Source organism: Nanorana parkeri, unplaced genomic scaffold, assembly GCF_000935625.1.
Source record: "Nanorana parkeri isolate BGI_ZX_2015 unplaced genomic scaffold, ASM93562v1 scaffold695, whole genome shotgun sequence".
NCBI lineage: Eukaryota > Metazoa > Chordata > Amphibia > Anura > Dicroglossidae > Nanorana > Nanorana parkeri.
In genome coordinates, this window is record NW_017306963.1 from 835,841 (window position 1) to 852,207 (window position 16,367).

A 16,367-nucleotide genomic window follows, 5' to 3' on the forward strand; every position below is an offset into this window, starting at 1 on the left:
CTCTTACATCACTGGCCCCACCTGCTCTTAGGTCGCTGGCAAGTGATGTAAGAGGAGGCGGGCCCCGCCTCCTCCATTCCAAACATCGCCCTCGTCTGCCGCAGCAGCTGGCTGTCACTGACACAGCTCCGCAGCGGCTTTGAGGGGAAATGCGCCGCTGCTGAGCTGTGTCAGTGACAGCCAGCACCCTTGCATGCCATAGCGGCCCTGGCTGGGCCCCATAGCGGCCGCCTGGGTCGCTATGGCGATTGTTACGCCACTGGACACAGGGGTGTGCAATTGCTGTGACCCGAGGCCCAGGATAAGCAGTTCTGGGCGCTAGGCAAGTACTTTTTTCTACAATTAGCCCTGCTTCGGGCAGGCAGCAGGGCTAAATGTAGTGTGGGTGCCATTTTGTACAGGTGATCTTGAGCAGCTGTACAGCTGTCCAAGATCACTTGTAACCAGCCTGATTCTTCTCACTCCCCCTCCCCTCTTCATGTCACAGGAGAACAAGCACAGTGCTGTGTTGGACCAAAAGCTATCACACAGGGGGTTGTTATCCCCTGTGTAATAGCAATAAAGTCAAGCAAAAAAAATAAAAGAATGATAATATAAATAACAATTTAAAATGTAAATACATAAAAATATAAAAAATAATAACAAATAATTAAACATGGAAAGAAATAAAAATGTAAAAAATAATATGGTGCTAGAGTAAAAAATGATAAAATAAATAAAAAATAACAAAGTAAATAAAAATTAAAACCAACCCTGCTGCCCTCTGCATGCGAATAAACAAATGCATAGGGCATTGTGTGTGTGAGCAGAGTGGGCGATTCGTGACCGCGCAGCAATCGTCCATTAAATCGTGCAGATGGCGCGGCGGTCACAGAATTGCTCACCACCACCAATCGCGCTGGGAGCGCCATTATTTGCTAATGGCACCTTAGTCGCACTAGGCAGATTGCATGGTTTCCCGCCACGATACCGCCCATGTAATCACGCATAATTGCAGTTGAAAACACTGCATGGTGCGTGTCACGAAAAAAGGATGTAACCCAATTGAAATCAATGGGCCCACACGTTAACCACTGTATGCAACTGCACACGATCACCCAAGTCTACACCAGCAGAAAAATTGGGGAAAATGGAATTACCTGCACACATCTGGCACCCTCTCCTTCCCTGCTATACTTACCTTTCAGCAAACGGTCCTTCCCGTCCGCCAGTATGGGTGGTACTATCTGTACCTATGCCATGTATTCTGAATTTCGCTCGCAAATTGCAAGCACTCATTGGTCAGCGCGGTCACCTGACCACGCTGACCAATGAGAAGCTCTTCTTAGCACTGCTAAATATCGTTTTGGTTAAAATAATTTTTTTGTATCAGGACATGTAGATCGGGCCCCCACTTTAGTCCTTGCACAAGTAGTTTTTTTTTACATTTTTACACCCCTGAGGACATCTATTAATTTACATATATTTCCTTTACTGGTGTACTAGTTACAAGCCTCTCTTCTTATCTATGGCAGACCAGTTATGTCCTCTCTATGGTGCTTCACTTATGACCAGAGTGTTCAGTCTCTTAATGATGAAGCCTACTGGGCTGATTTAATACTTTTAACAGATGGGCTATTCTAAAGGGGGCCATTTAAAAAGCAGCTGTATGACTGGACATGCTTTGCGATCACAGGTGCCACACTGCCAGTGCTGCTTACTTCGTGGCAGGGGGCAGGGGCAATTAGGCTTTCTGACATTAACCCAGAAGTCATGTCGTGTGTGTGTGTGATATCCATCCAGTCCCACCTGACTCTTGGCGATTCAGTGAGCCAGCTCCCCGGGCACTTGATGCACTTGAGGGCCATTTCCAAGGAGTTTTCTTGGTGGAATGTTTCCAGCATAGGTCAACAGGTTTTTACATAGTTACATAGTTAGTCAGGTTGAAAAAAGACACAAGTCCATCGAGTCCAACCTATAGAGGAAAAAAAAACAACATATAGTTAGTCAGGTTGAAAAAAGACACAAGTCCATCAAGTCCAACCTATAGAGGAAAAAAAACAAACAAACACCTCAACACTCTTCATTTACATGGGTTTGGGACCTGCATGCAGAATATGTGTGCACATGTGCATAGCCAATTTGTACACACATACCGGAGACAATTTAGACAGGTGCCATTTAACCTACCGTTGTGTATTTAGGGTAAGGGTGCATACGAGTGTACTGGTCTTCCACCTTACCATCTGCCAAACCTATCTAATAGTCCAGGTGTGTTTTAAGAAGTAAAAATTTATTATATATGTATTTTATACATGTGTGACACGTTACATATGACTTGTGTTATGAGTAATTTCCTAAATGTTGTTAAATTTGGGAATGAGGCTTGCTTTTACATTTTAACAGTACTAATTAGTCTTCATACTGTTGTTTTTCTTCCTTTTAGTTTCAAATAAATGGTTCCATGAAAGAGGACAAGAATTCCTAAGGCCATGTGGATTAACAGAAGTTGACTGACATGCAGTCATTGTCTTATTGCAATTTGTTTTGTTTTTTTGCTCTTTCTTTTTAGATATGTTTTACTGTTTTCTCTAATTCACTCCTGGTATCCAGTGTGGTGAAGTTAAGAACATTTGCCTAAACAAAAAAAGTATTATTGGAAAATGTTTTTTTGCAGCAAACAGAAATCAGATAGTCGTTCCAATAAGTTTTGAAAGGTAACCTACCAAATAATAAGTAGCAGCATATGGAATAGTAACAAATGCTGCCATGCTCTTACAGCTACTAGGTGGCAGCAAATGGAGGAGTAACAAGTGCCACCATGCTCTACCAGGTGGCAGCATATGGAAGACTTGTAGTTTTGCTGCTATGACAGGGTCACAGTTTATAAATTCCTGGTCAATGTAAATTATTCCACTTTCTTTTTCCTTTCACTGGTGCTTTATTTTATGGTGGGCAGGGGTTAAATCATGGTGATAATGATTTTAGTTGTACAGTATTTTAGTTCTTACACAAATTGCACTTCACTGCTTTACCATCTGATACTGATCTAAAGAGCAGAGGTTTTACATTTCTGGTTCAGTATTGTAAGAAGGCAATGTGACAAAAAAACAAAAAACAAGATACACACTTAAATATGTTTAGTATGTTTATGTTTATCTGTCTTTATATCAGAGATTCTGCACATTAGTGCCAACCACGTGCTGATAAAATGTAGGCATTAAATTAATGTTCCACTCCTTTTGTAATAAGCGGAAGAGATCTCACTTTTTGTTTGTTTGATGGCCATCTCCAGGACCATGGCCGCCATGAAGTATCAATTCTCCTGCTGCAAACTTCACAATATAATAGCAAAGAAGTGTCCCCATAGAAGATGGGGAAGCTAGATAAGGGGTGCTAGGTACAGTAAAAGCAGACACAGTGTGTGCAATAGAACACCCACTGCTCTCTACTTTATTCACTGTATCCACTTTGAATGTGCTGATATACTTGCACAAGCTGCCCACTAGTTCTGTGACAGTAGAAAACTCCATTAATGTCTGTTGTATTGGCCATTTTCATTGACTCGAAAAGGACTCATCTTGCCTTGGTGATGCAGAAGCTGCAGACATGTTCTGACTTAATGGATGTACAAGTTTTTGTTGTACATCTCGTTATCAATCAACTGTTCTGTAGAAAACCCCATTTCTATTTTGTGATAAAAATAATAAAATAATAGAAACACTGATACTCTTGATATCTTTTATTTCCATTTTCTTACACATTTGCTGGAATGGGTATAGAGGTCACTGGAGGTTATTACTTGAAGAACAATATATTTTGATAGATCTGTACGAGGCTGAAATTTTCAAAAAAATATTTAAACTTTGTCACAGTGGGGGGAACTCAATAAAGGTTTAGCAGCACTTTTCTGGTGATGTGGACCTTTAAGAAGTCCTGTGCCAAATTAAAAAAAAAAGCCCTGTTGTGAGTTTCAGGTAGTTCTTAATTGCACCACTTTAAGAATCTGTCACTATGGCTGCAACATATTAAAACAAACAATTTAGAGATTTAAAACTGGCGGCAACTCAGACCAACTCTGATCTGGCGTACAGAGAGACACCAGTGCACAGAATGGGACATGTATGATCATGAATCTGACAACTTACTGTTCATTGGTTGCTAGGACACCAGCCCATCTGTACTGCCACTACCACACATGCATGGGTCTTACAACCATATTGCATGCATGGGGACTGTGTAATCTCAAATTAATGACATTTTAAGGAGAATACTGCGCATGTGTGGCCACCATATTAGCATATCTTAATGATGCGGACAGCAGCTATAATTGATGGAACCCACACTGGCAGGGAATGCATAAAATGTTACTTATATCTTGTTGCAGACCTCTGAGAAAGTCAGTGTGAGCCAATTACACAAGCATGAAATACCATTTTGAGGGTATTCTGTACACCAACGGTTTAAAGAATACCTCCAGGTCACCATATTGCATTGAATTTTTAAACCAATTTAGAAACTTACAACAGCTGCAGATTGACAGGTAATTTTTGATATATTATTATAGGAACATCATCTCCTTACCTCATCTACATCTCTGCAATTGACTTAAAGTGTAACAGTCTCTTTAACAAACTATTTAGGGTGGTGTTTTTTTCCACATTACATCACATAAGAGTAACAGTACATCTGTTCCCCTATATTGAATTTTACACTTCTGTATTTGCATAGGCATGGCTATCTATAAACCTGTGGGAGTTTTTTTTTTTTTTCCCTTAGCTTAGCACTGAAAAGGCTTTGCTTTACATGCGAACTAACACCTTTACCATAATGTTAACATTCTAAGAAATATGACGTACGTATTATAGGAAGTGTTGCTGTGGTCAGTCACTTTTAAACCTATGTACAGGCAAGGGCATTAGACCAGAAAATATATTTTTTTCAAAATACTGTCGGAACTTTTTTTCCCCAAGCTTTATTTAGGCTACTAAGGAATCCTGTTTTATGATGTGTATGGGAAAAACAATAGAAAGGTCAATGTTGCATCTGAAGTTGCCCATGTGTTGCATTGAGCTTAGTAATGAGTGGAGCCCTAGACTAGTATCTGTCCGTCCTTCAACAAATGCTGTGACTTTGGCACATGCTGCATTCTTCTTATTATTTGTTTGCTATGTGTGACAAATATAGAGCAAAACATTTATCTAGAAAGAAAGAGAAAGACTGGCCATCAGTTACAAAGAGATTTTACCATATATTGTTCCTGCTTTTGAGCAGGTACTATATATATGTACTCAAACAGCATATGAGTTGATTTTAAACAGACAAGTCATACATACCTATTCTGCTCAATGCAAGTAACAAAAGACAATAGATACAGAGCTCAACTATAAACCGTTTTGGTCAAGCAAAGCTATTTCGTCTCGTAGACCATATACTGTATAGTTGACCTTTTTTTCACTACAACATATGGTAACTACAAACACCTTTTTACCTAAAGGGAAATATCACCTTTACAAAAACAAAATAAAATAAATGCACTCTTCATAAAAGAAAACAATTTGCATTGTGACTGCAATCAGTGGAATTATTTGGCTCCTGCACTGCACACTCTTCCTCCCATCTACGTCCATGCCAAGGTATGGACATACAGTAATACGAACGGGAGTAAGTGGCAATGGACTACAAGTGCAGTGATGTCACTGCACCTATATTCCTTGGAAACTACAAGTCCCTCTGCTGCTGTTGCTGATGGGACTTTTTCCATTCACAGATCCTGTGTGTGCAATCTGACCATGTTTCTGACATGGTAAGAAAGGTGCACTTAGCCTTAAAGGGGTTCTAAACCCTCCGTTTTTTTGCATATATCTACTGCTAGCAACCAAATTACGCTATAAGCATATCTCTGTGATGTATTACTCACATTAATGATTTATATCAGATACATTTGATCTCTTATTTACAATTACTTTTGTAAAGCCGTAATATTGAAAAGCTGCACATTTTCATTTTTCCCCTTTGAAAGGAAGAATAATCTATGTAAATTGATTCTTACTGAAATTTCAGTTACTGTATGAGTGCTATCAGGTGGCACGTATACTGCCACATAAAATTTTTTATATAGATTACATTTTCACTGACACCTACACCAATCAATGGTGTGTCTGCATGTATGGCTGAAAGAACAATGACATAGTACTCACTCTTTCTTTGAATAGGTTGTGTAGGTTAGTTTGCTTTGATGTTTATTTTCCATTTCAAGGCTGCAGAAACATTTTAATGTGCAGTTCAGGAATCATCATGAAACTCTGCCTTTGTCTGAAAGATGTCTTCTCATAAGGACACGTAATTTAGAAGCTGCTTAGGCTGTATACATCAGCCTTCAACAAATGGTGGACTGGGGTTCAGACATGGACCGAGTGGCGACTCTGTCTGGGCCATGATCTGCGACCAGCACTACGTTGGCCTCTGAGGCTGGTGTTTTTGCTGCCAGCCATAACCCAGTGCAGGCCCTCCCTCTTGCTAGGACCGTTGGCTTCCTAGCAAGTATTGACATTGGGCAGGGCCGGCTGCTACAGCTTCAAGTGATCTGGGTGGCTTATATACTGTTAATTGATTTGAATTACACCTAGTAGCATTCTTAAGTATTACCTTATGCCAGTGCAGAAGGAATGGATCATTTTCAGTGGTGCCATCTCCCCCTATAAGGTTGAGACTGTTGAAAATTCACCTGTAGTACTCATATGATCATACTTGCATCAAAGACATCTTTTAGAACAAAATACTATTTACTTCTGATCCCTGAACTATTTAGCTTGTGTGGAAAGTTCATACTCCTGATCCCTGTACTCTATGAACTACATTCAGCGCAATATACTATATATTCAGAACCAGTACACAGCATAATATTACCTGCACTTTGTATGCTGCAATGTGTATTACAAACGCCTTACCCATGCACTCTGTATGCTAAGTTGAATACTACATACATCTGACCCCGCACTTTGTAAGATATAATACATATCCTTACAGTGAGCCTGTCATTAAAAAAAAATCAGAAAAGAGTAAACCTACAAAAGAAGAAACTGTGTCCACGCTGCTAGAACGCTGCACAGGAGAAATCCTCCGCTACGAGACTTCCAGGATCTTCTTGGTCCTCCGCAGTGCTCACTAATTTCTCTCGCAGACCTCCACATCACTATTGTGTCCTGTAGTGGCGTAGAAGTCAACTGGAGGAACCAATGAGCACCGCAGGGGTCCAAGGTGATTGACTCTTAAAGTGTTGGTTTCTCATTTGGAGAATTTCTTAAACCCTTCACGACCCATGACAGGATGATCCCGTCATGAAGTCTGAAGGGGTTAAACAGACTCCCGGCGGCTAAAGTCTTCAGTTTTGTAGAGCTGACGGTGGCTTTACAGCAGAAATCGATTCTACGATCCGGTAACCGTGCCGCCCCCCCCCCCCATCGATTCTCCGATCCAGTAACCGGGGCCCCCCCCCCCCCCGCCAGAAACCCCTGCTGGGTTACCTGGGTTCCGCTGCTGCTCCTACGTGCCCAGGACCAGCTTGTCAGGGTTCAGCAGGAAGGAAGCTGGGGAGGAGATTGGTGAATGTTCATTCACCAATTTCCTTGTGTATGGACTTTTTGGGGTACTGAATTCTGTCGCAGTTTCATGGACGCACACAATTTTTAACCTGGGCATATTGGGTATTAATGTGCTCGTTGTTTATATTATTTAAAAAAAACGGTTTTATATAGTGTTTTGGGCACTAAATTTAACTTAAGGGCATTTTTCACAAAATTTTGCGGTTTGATAATAAGTTGCGCTAATATCATGCAACATACAAATTTGCAACTGCCACCATTTTATTCTATAGGGTCTTTGCTTTCAGAAAATATATAATGTTAGGGGGTTTCAAGTAATTTTCAGGCCTAAAATGTCGATTATAACATAAGAAACATAAAATTAAGAAAATGACTTTGTCCTTAAGGGGTTAAAGGAGTTGTCACAGCGGGAGAGGAAAGTATTCAGTTTCTTCTTTTGCAGGTATCCCTGTTTCTAGTTTTCTATTTGTTCTAGAACAGGGTCACTTTAAGTTAACTTCGACAACGTGATGCACATCCCCTTCTTTTTTTTGTACACTAGTAAACATTTCAAGGAATTGACTGTCTGAAGTACAGTGGGAGGTAAGTGTAAAGCCACATTTTCCTGACAGATAATCACATTGAGCGTGGTGAGTGACACAGTATCAGCATCAATAGGTATTAAAGCCAAGGCCTGGTATTAGTAAGCAAGCTAAAATATCATATCAGTTAAGTTGTTATCCCAGTGTAGGAGTCTTCTCCAGAAACAGAAAACTTCAACACAGCAGATAATAAAGCCTTGCTGAGGTAAGCACTTGGATTGGACTCTATTTGAGAGAGGGGGTAAGAGTTAGACCCCCCTGTCAGGTTTTTATTGTAGTCTTGTCTCCCTGTCGTGGAGATTTACAAGTACCTCCTTTCCCAATTCACAGCAAGGGTGTAAATTAAGAAAATCCCCAAAATGAGGGAAAATCTATTGTAAATGGTTGCTTGGAAAAACAGGTTAGATCTCCCCTCTAACCCCCTCCACACTCAGTATTCCAAACTAAAAGATAACATACAGTATACTGTGAAGGCTGTGCCCCAAAAGGAAAATCAGAGGGCAAAGGACAATCAGGAGTTTGCTGCCAACAAATACCTACTGCATCAAACTGTCAACATGCTAGTAGTCTATAAGAAGCATGGGTCAGTTCGGCAGACTTTGGCCCTTGGGCCGACTCTAGTGTGGAACCTGATAGGAAACCAAACAGAAACAGGTCCATTGGAACCTTGGCGGACTTTCATGGTACACATATAAAAGTATTCATTAGAAAATGCAATTCTTTATTAAATTTAAGAATAGCAATAGAACGGTACATTAAAAACAGTGCATCAAACACCATAAAACTCAGAGATGATCTCACCTGGCTAATTAGTTCAATTTGTTTATATTGGTGTTTATACCTACAGTTTGTACAATTCTAAAGACCCACAGCAAGAAACAAAAAGCACCTCAATGTGTTCACAATATTCCATCAATTGCTTCTTCAGGAGGCTCTCTGATAAATTTAAAATTAATGTTGTAAATTATCACTTGACCCATATTAAAGAAGCCGTATATCACTGATCTAAGAAGGGTTCAAAACTAAGCATTTCATTTAATCCAGGTGGGCTGGTAGCCTTTTGTTCAAAAATCCAACGTGACTCTTGCTGTAAAATAACCTTTCCCCAATTGCCTGCCCATTGATCCTGATCTACCCTTTCTAGAGCCACAAAAAAATATTACGCTGGTGTCAAAATTGTGGAAGAGGCCTACATGTCAGCTAATCAGACTTAACGGTTTCCCAGACTCAATCAAATATATATGGTCATAGAACCTCCTTCTAAACTGCCCTTTTGTCTTTCCAATATAGAATTCTCCGCACTTACAGTTCATCAAATAAATTATAGCAATTATTGAACAATCAACAAAGTGCCTAGGTTTATGAAGTGCTCCTTTAGGGAAGGACGTAACATCCCTAATGGAGCGATAGTCTCACTGTGCTACTATGCACTAATGCATAGTCCTAAAACAATATATATTCTACTGTACGTGTATATATATATTAGGGCTGTGGAAATTAAAGATTAATTTCTCGATTAATCGTTCAACTTTTTGATCGACTAAATTATTTTGATCGCTAATGAAAACACTCACCTCTCCGCCGGCTTCGGGGAGTCCCGACGGCGATCACTTGTGGAGACTTCCTGAGGCCTGTAATTGAAGTCTTACCTGTACATCATTAGAGAAACATTTCCAGAATCTTCTGTTGTTGAATTTCTGTGATTCTAGTGCAATAGTTAAGATAGCTGCTGAGCTGCGATTTCAGAAAAGCCTGTCAAGCTGCACAAATGCATTTCAACACTTGATTAATACATGGGGGTATTTGGCAAGCTCTGATAACAACGCTAATACTAAGCACAACTACAGTCAGGCACCCTCCCCAATTTAAGTTTGCCCCACCCCTTTTAAGACACTTTGCGTAAACTGTCAGTCGCTGGATACAGCATGCATGTCAGAAGCTGAATATCCAGCTTCTGACACGTTATCATAGTAGCTTAGCAGAGAAGCCAGTGTCTCAGGTGGGCTGTAAAGGATCTCATGTGGGCTCTGCAGGGTCTCAGCCTGAGACCTTGCAGAGCCAACCATAGATCCTGCAGACCCCACCACAGACCCCACACAGCCCACCATAGATCCTCCGGACTCCACCATAGATCCTGGAGAGCCCACCTGAGACCCTGCAGAGCCCACCACAGACTCTGCAGAGCCCACCACAGACTCCGCAGAGCCCACCACACACCCCATAGAGCCCATGGATCCTGCCTGAAACCCTGCAAAGTCCACCTCAGACTTTGCAGAGCTCACCATAGACCCCACATTGCCCACCTGAGACCACACATAGCCACCAAAGACCCCGCACTACCCACCATAGAACCATGCCCACCATTAAGCCAATATTATGGTTGGATTACATGCACCAGATGAGGTTAGGACACAGATGGTCATCTGTAAATGGCTGTTTCTAATTAAATGGATTATGAAGAAGTTCTGTCTTTTATTTTGATTTGTGTAAGGCAGAAGTAGAGAGCAGCATTATTATTTTTTTGCCTATGCTCAGTTTTTCCAGGGTGCGTGGAATTTAGTTCCATTTAAACTTTATCAAATGCCTTTTTGCAATGGTGAACAATAGACTTGGATGGTAATGAGTTCATACATATTTAGGTATTTAATCATGTTGTCTTTGGATTTTCTCCCTGGAATGACCCGGCCTCCTCCTCCAACTCCGCAGCTGGTGCCCCCAGGCCCTGGCCTCCTCCTACACCACCACTACTGGGCCCCGGACTCCTCCTCTTTCACCGCCGCTGCCAGGCCCTGGCCGCCTCCTCCACCACCGCCGGGCCCTGGCCTCCACCACCACCTCCTCAGCTGCCGCCGCCAGACCCCCAGCCACCTCCTCCACCTCCTAGGCCCTGGCCTCCTGACTGGGCCCCCACTGCCCCAGGCCCCATAGGGACCGCAAGGATCACTATGGCTGTAGTTAAGCCACAGGTAGCATGTAAGTGCCTTGCTCCAAAAAAAGGGAAACATCCATCAGTTTGCCTATGCCAGTAAGCCTAAAATTAATTTTCCTAATATAGTTTGCTGTAATATAGTTTCCTTAATTGCCTGTGTGTGATTTAATGATACAGTTGTGAGTAAGATATTTCTGTGGTAATAAATAATTCAAGGGTTTTTTTTATGGTGATTTAGGAGACCTTGATAAAAGTCAGATTAAGAGTCAGATTCCTAAATGGACATTAGGAATAGTTATTTTAACCATCTGTAGCACTCTTCATCAAAAGATATATGCTAATCTCTGATCAAAAAATATGTTTGCAAATATATTTGCCACAAAAATGGAAAAAGTAGATTTCATTTTCATGAGCTCAACGAGCTTAAAGAAAGTAACAACGTGTATGTAATGCTAAGACTTTTGTCACCAAAACAGGCACAGAGAGAATGTCTTCCAATGTGGGCACTTGAAAACTGTCTAAGAGCAGATTTCCAGCCCTTTTTAGATAATTTCCTTGCATTTCCTGTTGTGTCTAGAGTACAGAGCATTAATCGAAATCTATCTGGCACACAGAAGGAAAAACGGGTTTAACAATTCTTCTCTACTGCCACTTTATCCAAAATGGAAAAAAAAACTGTTTTGGCTTTAGATATACCTTAATTCTTTGTGGAAATCTAATGTTGTTTGGGACCCAGAAACAGACTCCTCTTTTAATGTGGCTGAGATTCAAAATGGTAATTTATCTTACGCACACCATATTTGCTCAGCCTTATCAATAAAATCGTCAGGCTAGTTTCGTTAAAATGAGAGTGAAAAATAGGAAAATTACCACATAAGAAAAATTCAGTTAGCTTTGAGAAAAGATTACCTGTGCGGCATTTTTATCAATTCAATCAATTTTCATGCAAGAGATGCATGAGAGAGAGAGAGAACACCATGTTATTAAAATGTGTAATATGGAGAATCTTAGCGTGAAACTGCAGAGTGAAAGTAGGGCGAAACATAAAAGATGGGTGAACTTTTCCAAAAGCTACAATCACAGAAACAGATGCAAATTATGAACTGCTCAATTGAAACTAACCAGTAACAGCAGACCTAAGGAAATAAACTTAAAATAGACATCTAAGGCAAGGACTTTGGATAGAAAAGTTTTCGTTGGATAAGATCCTACACCAATTTTTACCATTTTTATTTTAGATTCCTTTTATTAATTTAATTAAAATATAATTTTACCGTTTTGAGTAATGATTTTTAGAATTAGAAATCCGTAGTTCCTAAAAACAACCACCCACCCCCTGGAATGTCTGTGTAAAATTATGTAAAAAAAAATGAATCATTTAAGATTAAATGATGACAAATATAGAATTATCATCAATTGAATTGGTAACTGTGATATCGCTAAGGTATAAGCAATTTTGATGTTTGATTTTTTGAGGATTAATCACATTAATAACATTTCGCATAATCTGAAGAAATCTGATAAAATTTGGCAAGCTTTTCATAAAAGAGAACAAGGGTGCAATTTGTTGGTGCTGTGGTGCTGATATGTGTTTGAATTTACATATATGGTGTACATGCTGTAAACTACAGCCATATTGGGGCATCATAACTTTTGAAAGAAAAGCTAAATATCTATGTGCACCATATATATTAACTAAATTAAGGTGATAATCTCAATAGTCTAGAAAAGATTCTATCATTGATCTATATTGACGATGATGATGAAGATAACTAGAATAACACTAGTGTAGTGACCAGTCAGGTTTCATCTTTGACTCTGGCAAAACGAAACAACAAATCTGACTGGTCACTGTTAGCAAATAGTCTGACTGATCACATATAGGCAAAGGGCAACAACTACCTTTGTTCTCTACTCCTTGTTTGTTTTTTTAAAATCCTTCTCGGGACTTCAAAAACAGCAAGTGCACACAGTTGTGTGTGGAGCTCAGAGATCACTTAGTCATGTGCAAACAATGGTGATTTTTTTTTCAACATATTTGAACACCAAACATTAGATCTTTATCTAACCACTTCAGTACTGGCATGTAACACCCATTTCATTAACAGGCCATTTTTCAGTTTTCAGTGCTGTGAAAGTTTGACTGAGAATGACTCCGTCACGCAACACTAACAAAATTTAATTCAATATAATTTTTTTGAGAAAGATAGAGCTTTCTTTTGGTGGTAATTAATAAGCCCCCGTTTTTAGAAATGACTATATAAAGTAAAAAAGACAAAAATTATTGAAACAAAAACGTTTTCCTTACTTTGTTTTAAAACATATTTAATAAAAAATGTCTGCAAAGTACGAAAACCCCTGAGATGGCCCCTTCATGGAAAGGAGACACTACAGTGTGACCTGACTTTTACATACAGGTCACATACAGTGGGAGGATGGAGATGAAGGGACTAATGTACAGAATACAGGATAAGGGAAATGAAGGGGTTAATAGACACATCAGAGTAGAGATAGAATAGAGCTAACATATATAGGAGAGGAGCTTGTTTTTACTGAGAAGTAATGATTGGATGACTCGTCCCTTCATTACTCCCTTTTACTCTCCACTGCCTCTGATGTAAAAAGAAGGCTTGGCAATGTAAACATTGTCATGTGATCGCTGTGACAACCAATCACAGGACGCAATCGGCTCTGTGTCTAAAGCCACTGTTCTCTGCTGTCTAATGGCAGGGGCTTCAATAGCTGCAGGCATGCGCACACAGGCATTCACGGAACAATGCACCAGAGGACGGGCTGTTTTAATACGGTGGCCATTCCACAGGTGGTTAAACAGTGGCTATAGATAACGGTGATATGCTTGAATACCTGCCTTTATTTTTAAATTATTTAAAAGAAATATTAATAGATGCAATAGGGTACTGTGGAAAAAGTAAGTACACTTTTGGTATAATTAAAGGGTGTATTCCCCAAAAGAAATGTCTATACTCTAAAAGTCCTATGCTCTTTTAAATTCCTTATTGGAAATGGGGTCACCGAATAAAGTTACAATGCCCTCTTTTGCACATTGGCTGATAAGGGCTGTGCCTTGCAAGATTTGACCTTCAACATTTCTGCTCTACTCTTTTGAGCCATGAAAAACACAAAAAACTAATTTTTTTAAACTGAGCTCATGGTATCCCCCCCCCCCCCCCCCCCCCACCCCCTACAATCTATCATGAATGCTGCTGCTAAACTCATCCACCTAAACAACCGCTCAGTGTCTGCAACACTCTCTGCCAATCCCTCCTCTGGCTTCCGATCACCCAAAGGATAAAATTAAAAATATTAACAACCACTTACAAGGCCATCCACAACTCTGCCACCGGCTATATCTCAAACCTTGTCTCAAAACTTCACCCTAACCGTCCCCTCCACTCTTCCAAAGACCCCCTGCTTTGCAGCTCCCTCGTCAACTCCTCCCATGTTCGCCTCCAGGACTTCTCTAGAGTCTCTCCCATCCTCTCGAACACTTTACCCCAACCTGTCTGTGTTAGGTCCGAGGTGTGGGCCCGAGATGAGGAGGACCTCCCTTGCAAACCCGTCTGATGACCACTGGGGCTGAAGGCAGTGTGCTCAGGCAAGGGGTGCACGGATGCCAGATCAGGATATCGGGTATCTGCAGCAGGTGGTGGCTTAGCAGAGTAGGCAGCCGTGTGCGGAGAAGGTACTGGAGACCAGTGGGGAAGTTGGAAGACAAGCCGGGTCGGTAATAGGCGGGCAACGAGGTACAAGGCAGGATCCAATGGAGAGTCGAGGGGAAGGCCGGGTCGGTAACAGGCAGACAGCGAAGTACAGCAGGATAATCCAGAGGGAACGTCAGGGAGGAAGCCAGGTAACAGGATACAATACAGTAGCAGATCACAGACGACTGGTGCTGGCTGATAATCACTCAGCAATTAATCCAAGTCCTGTGGGGCTTTAAATAAGCTGAGGACGTTGTACTGCACGTGCGCGGGCGTGATGACGTCACCCGCGCACGCCAGTGCAATGACGTCACGCCGTGCGCGGCGGATCCCGCCGGGTCACAGGGCGTCTGCGCCTGTGCGGCCTAGCGGTGCCGATGGAATGCCCCCTCCGTGTGAGTCCCCGCACAGCGGCTCCGATCGGGACACGGCACGTCCCGCGGGACGGAACCCGACATGGCCCACGAGCCACCCGGACTGGGACCCGACATGGAGCCACTCGGACTGGGACACGACAGTCTGACTATCTCCCACTCCGATTGCCTTCACGAGATCCATTAAGACTCATCTCTTCAGGGAAGCCTATCCCAACTCAAACTGACCACTCAACCATCACGTTCTTAGACACTTCATCCCCACACAGCTACCTCCTCATGTATCACTTCTCCCTCCTTTTTAATTTGTAAGCCCTCACGGGCAGGGCCCTCCTTACCATCTTGTCTTGACTTGTAATGTGATTGTAATGTCTTCCTTATATTGTAAAGCGCTGCGCAAACCGTTGGCGCTATATAAATCCTGTATAATAATAAAAATAATTGTTTGGATCTTTAGTTTGTGACTGCCTGAGAGCTATAGTCAAAAGTAGACATGTGCATAGAATAAAAATTTGTTTCAGTCGAAACGAACGAAAAGGGAAAAACCTTTTCATTCGTTTCGTTTGATGAAACAAATAATTATGCTGTTTCGGATTCAGAGGCAACGAACCTTCGAATCCGAAAGCGCACATTTAAAAAACAGAATGCACACTGCTATCTTAAGGCCAGGCGCATGATGTCACATGATGCTGGCATTGGGCAACGTCATACGCTTGTAAAAAAAATAATTACTATATGCCCAAATATATTTTTGTATATCCGGCCATATAATAATTTGTTATTTCGGATTCAAACAAACCGCTGAATTAATGGAATTTCTTGATTCAGCAAGTTTGTCCTAATCTGAATGCACGTCTCTAGTCAAGTCCTTGTAGCTGTTTATTTGACATCACATATGGCACCTTATCCCTTTTCAATGGTTCATCCAGGAGTATGTAAGATCATAACAGCAATGCAATTATGGAAACTTGGGTTTATTCTATGGTGCATTCTGGCATGGGCTAGCTAACAGCTTTAGAGCTCTAGTTATATAAAATATACAGTATATACACCTCAGTCTATGAGATGGATATGGCTTTTTGACTGCCATACTGCTGCCCTGGTTATTTTCTGAACGGTTGGGGAAGACTGAAAAATAGCTTACATAAATGTGTGGTCTGCACTGATAGATGTGATCA

The 16,367-nt window shown here is 41.2% G+C and overlaps 1 protein-coding gene across 3 annotated transcripts in view; it reads left to right on the plus strand.

Moving 5' to 3' along the window:
• P4HA2 (prolyl 4-hydroxylase subunit alpha 2) overlaps window positions 1–2,639 on the plus strand; it is a 51,144-nt gene extending 48,505 nt beyond the window's left edge. For all 3 annotated transcript variants that reach the window (XM_018563778.1, XM_018563777.1, XM_018563780.1), the window contains one exon: window positions 2,426–2,639. In XM_018563778.1, coding sequence (XP_018419280.1) covers window positions 2,426–2,496 — 71 coding nt within the window. In that variant the 3' untranslated portion in view covers window positions 2,497–2,639. The remainder of the gene's footprint in view (window positions 1–2,425) is intronic.
• The last annotated feature ends 13,728 nt before the right edge of the window (window positions 2,640–16,367 follow it).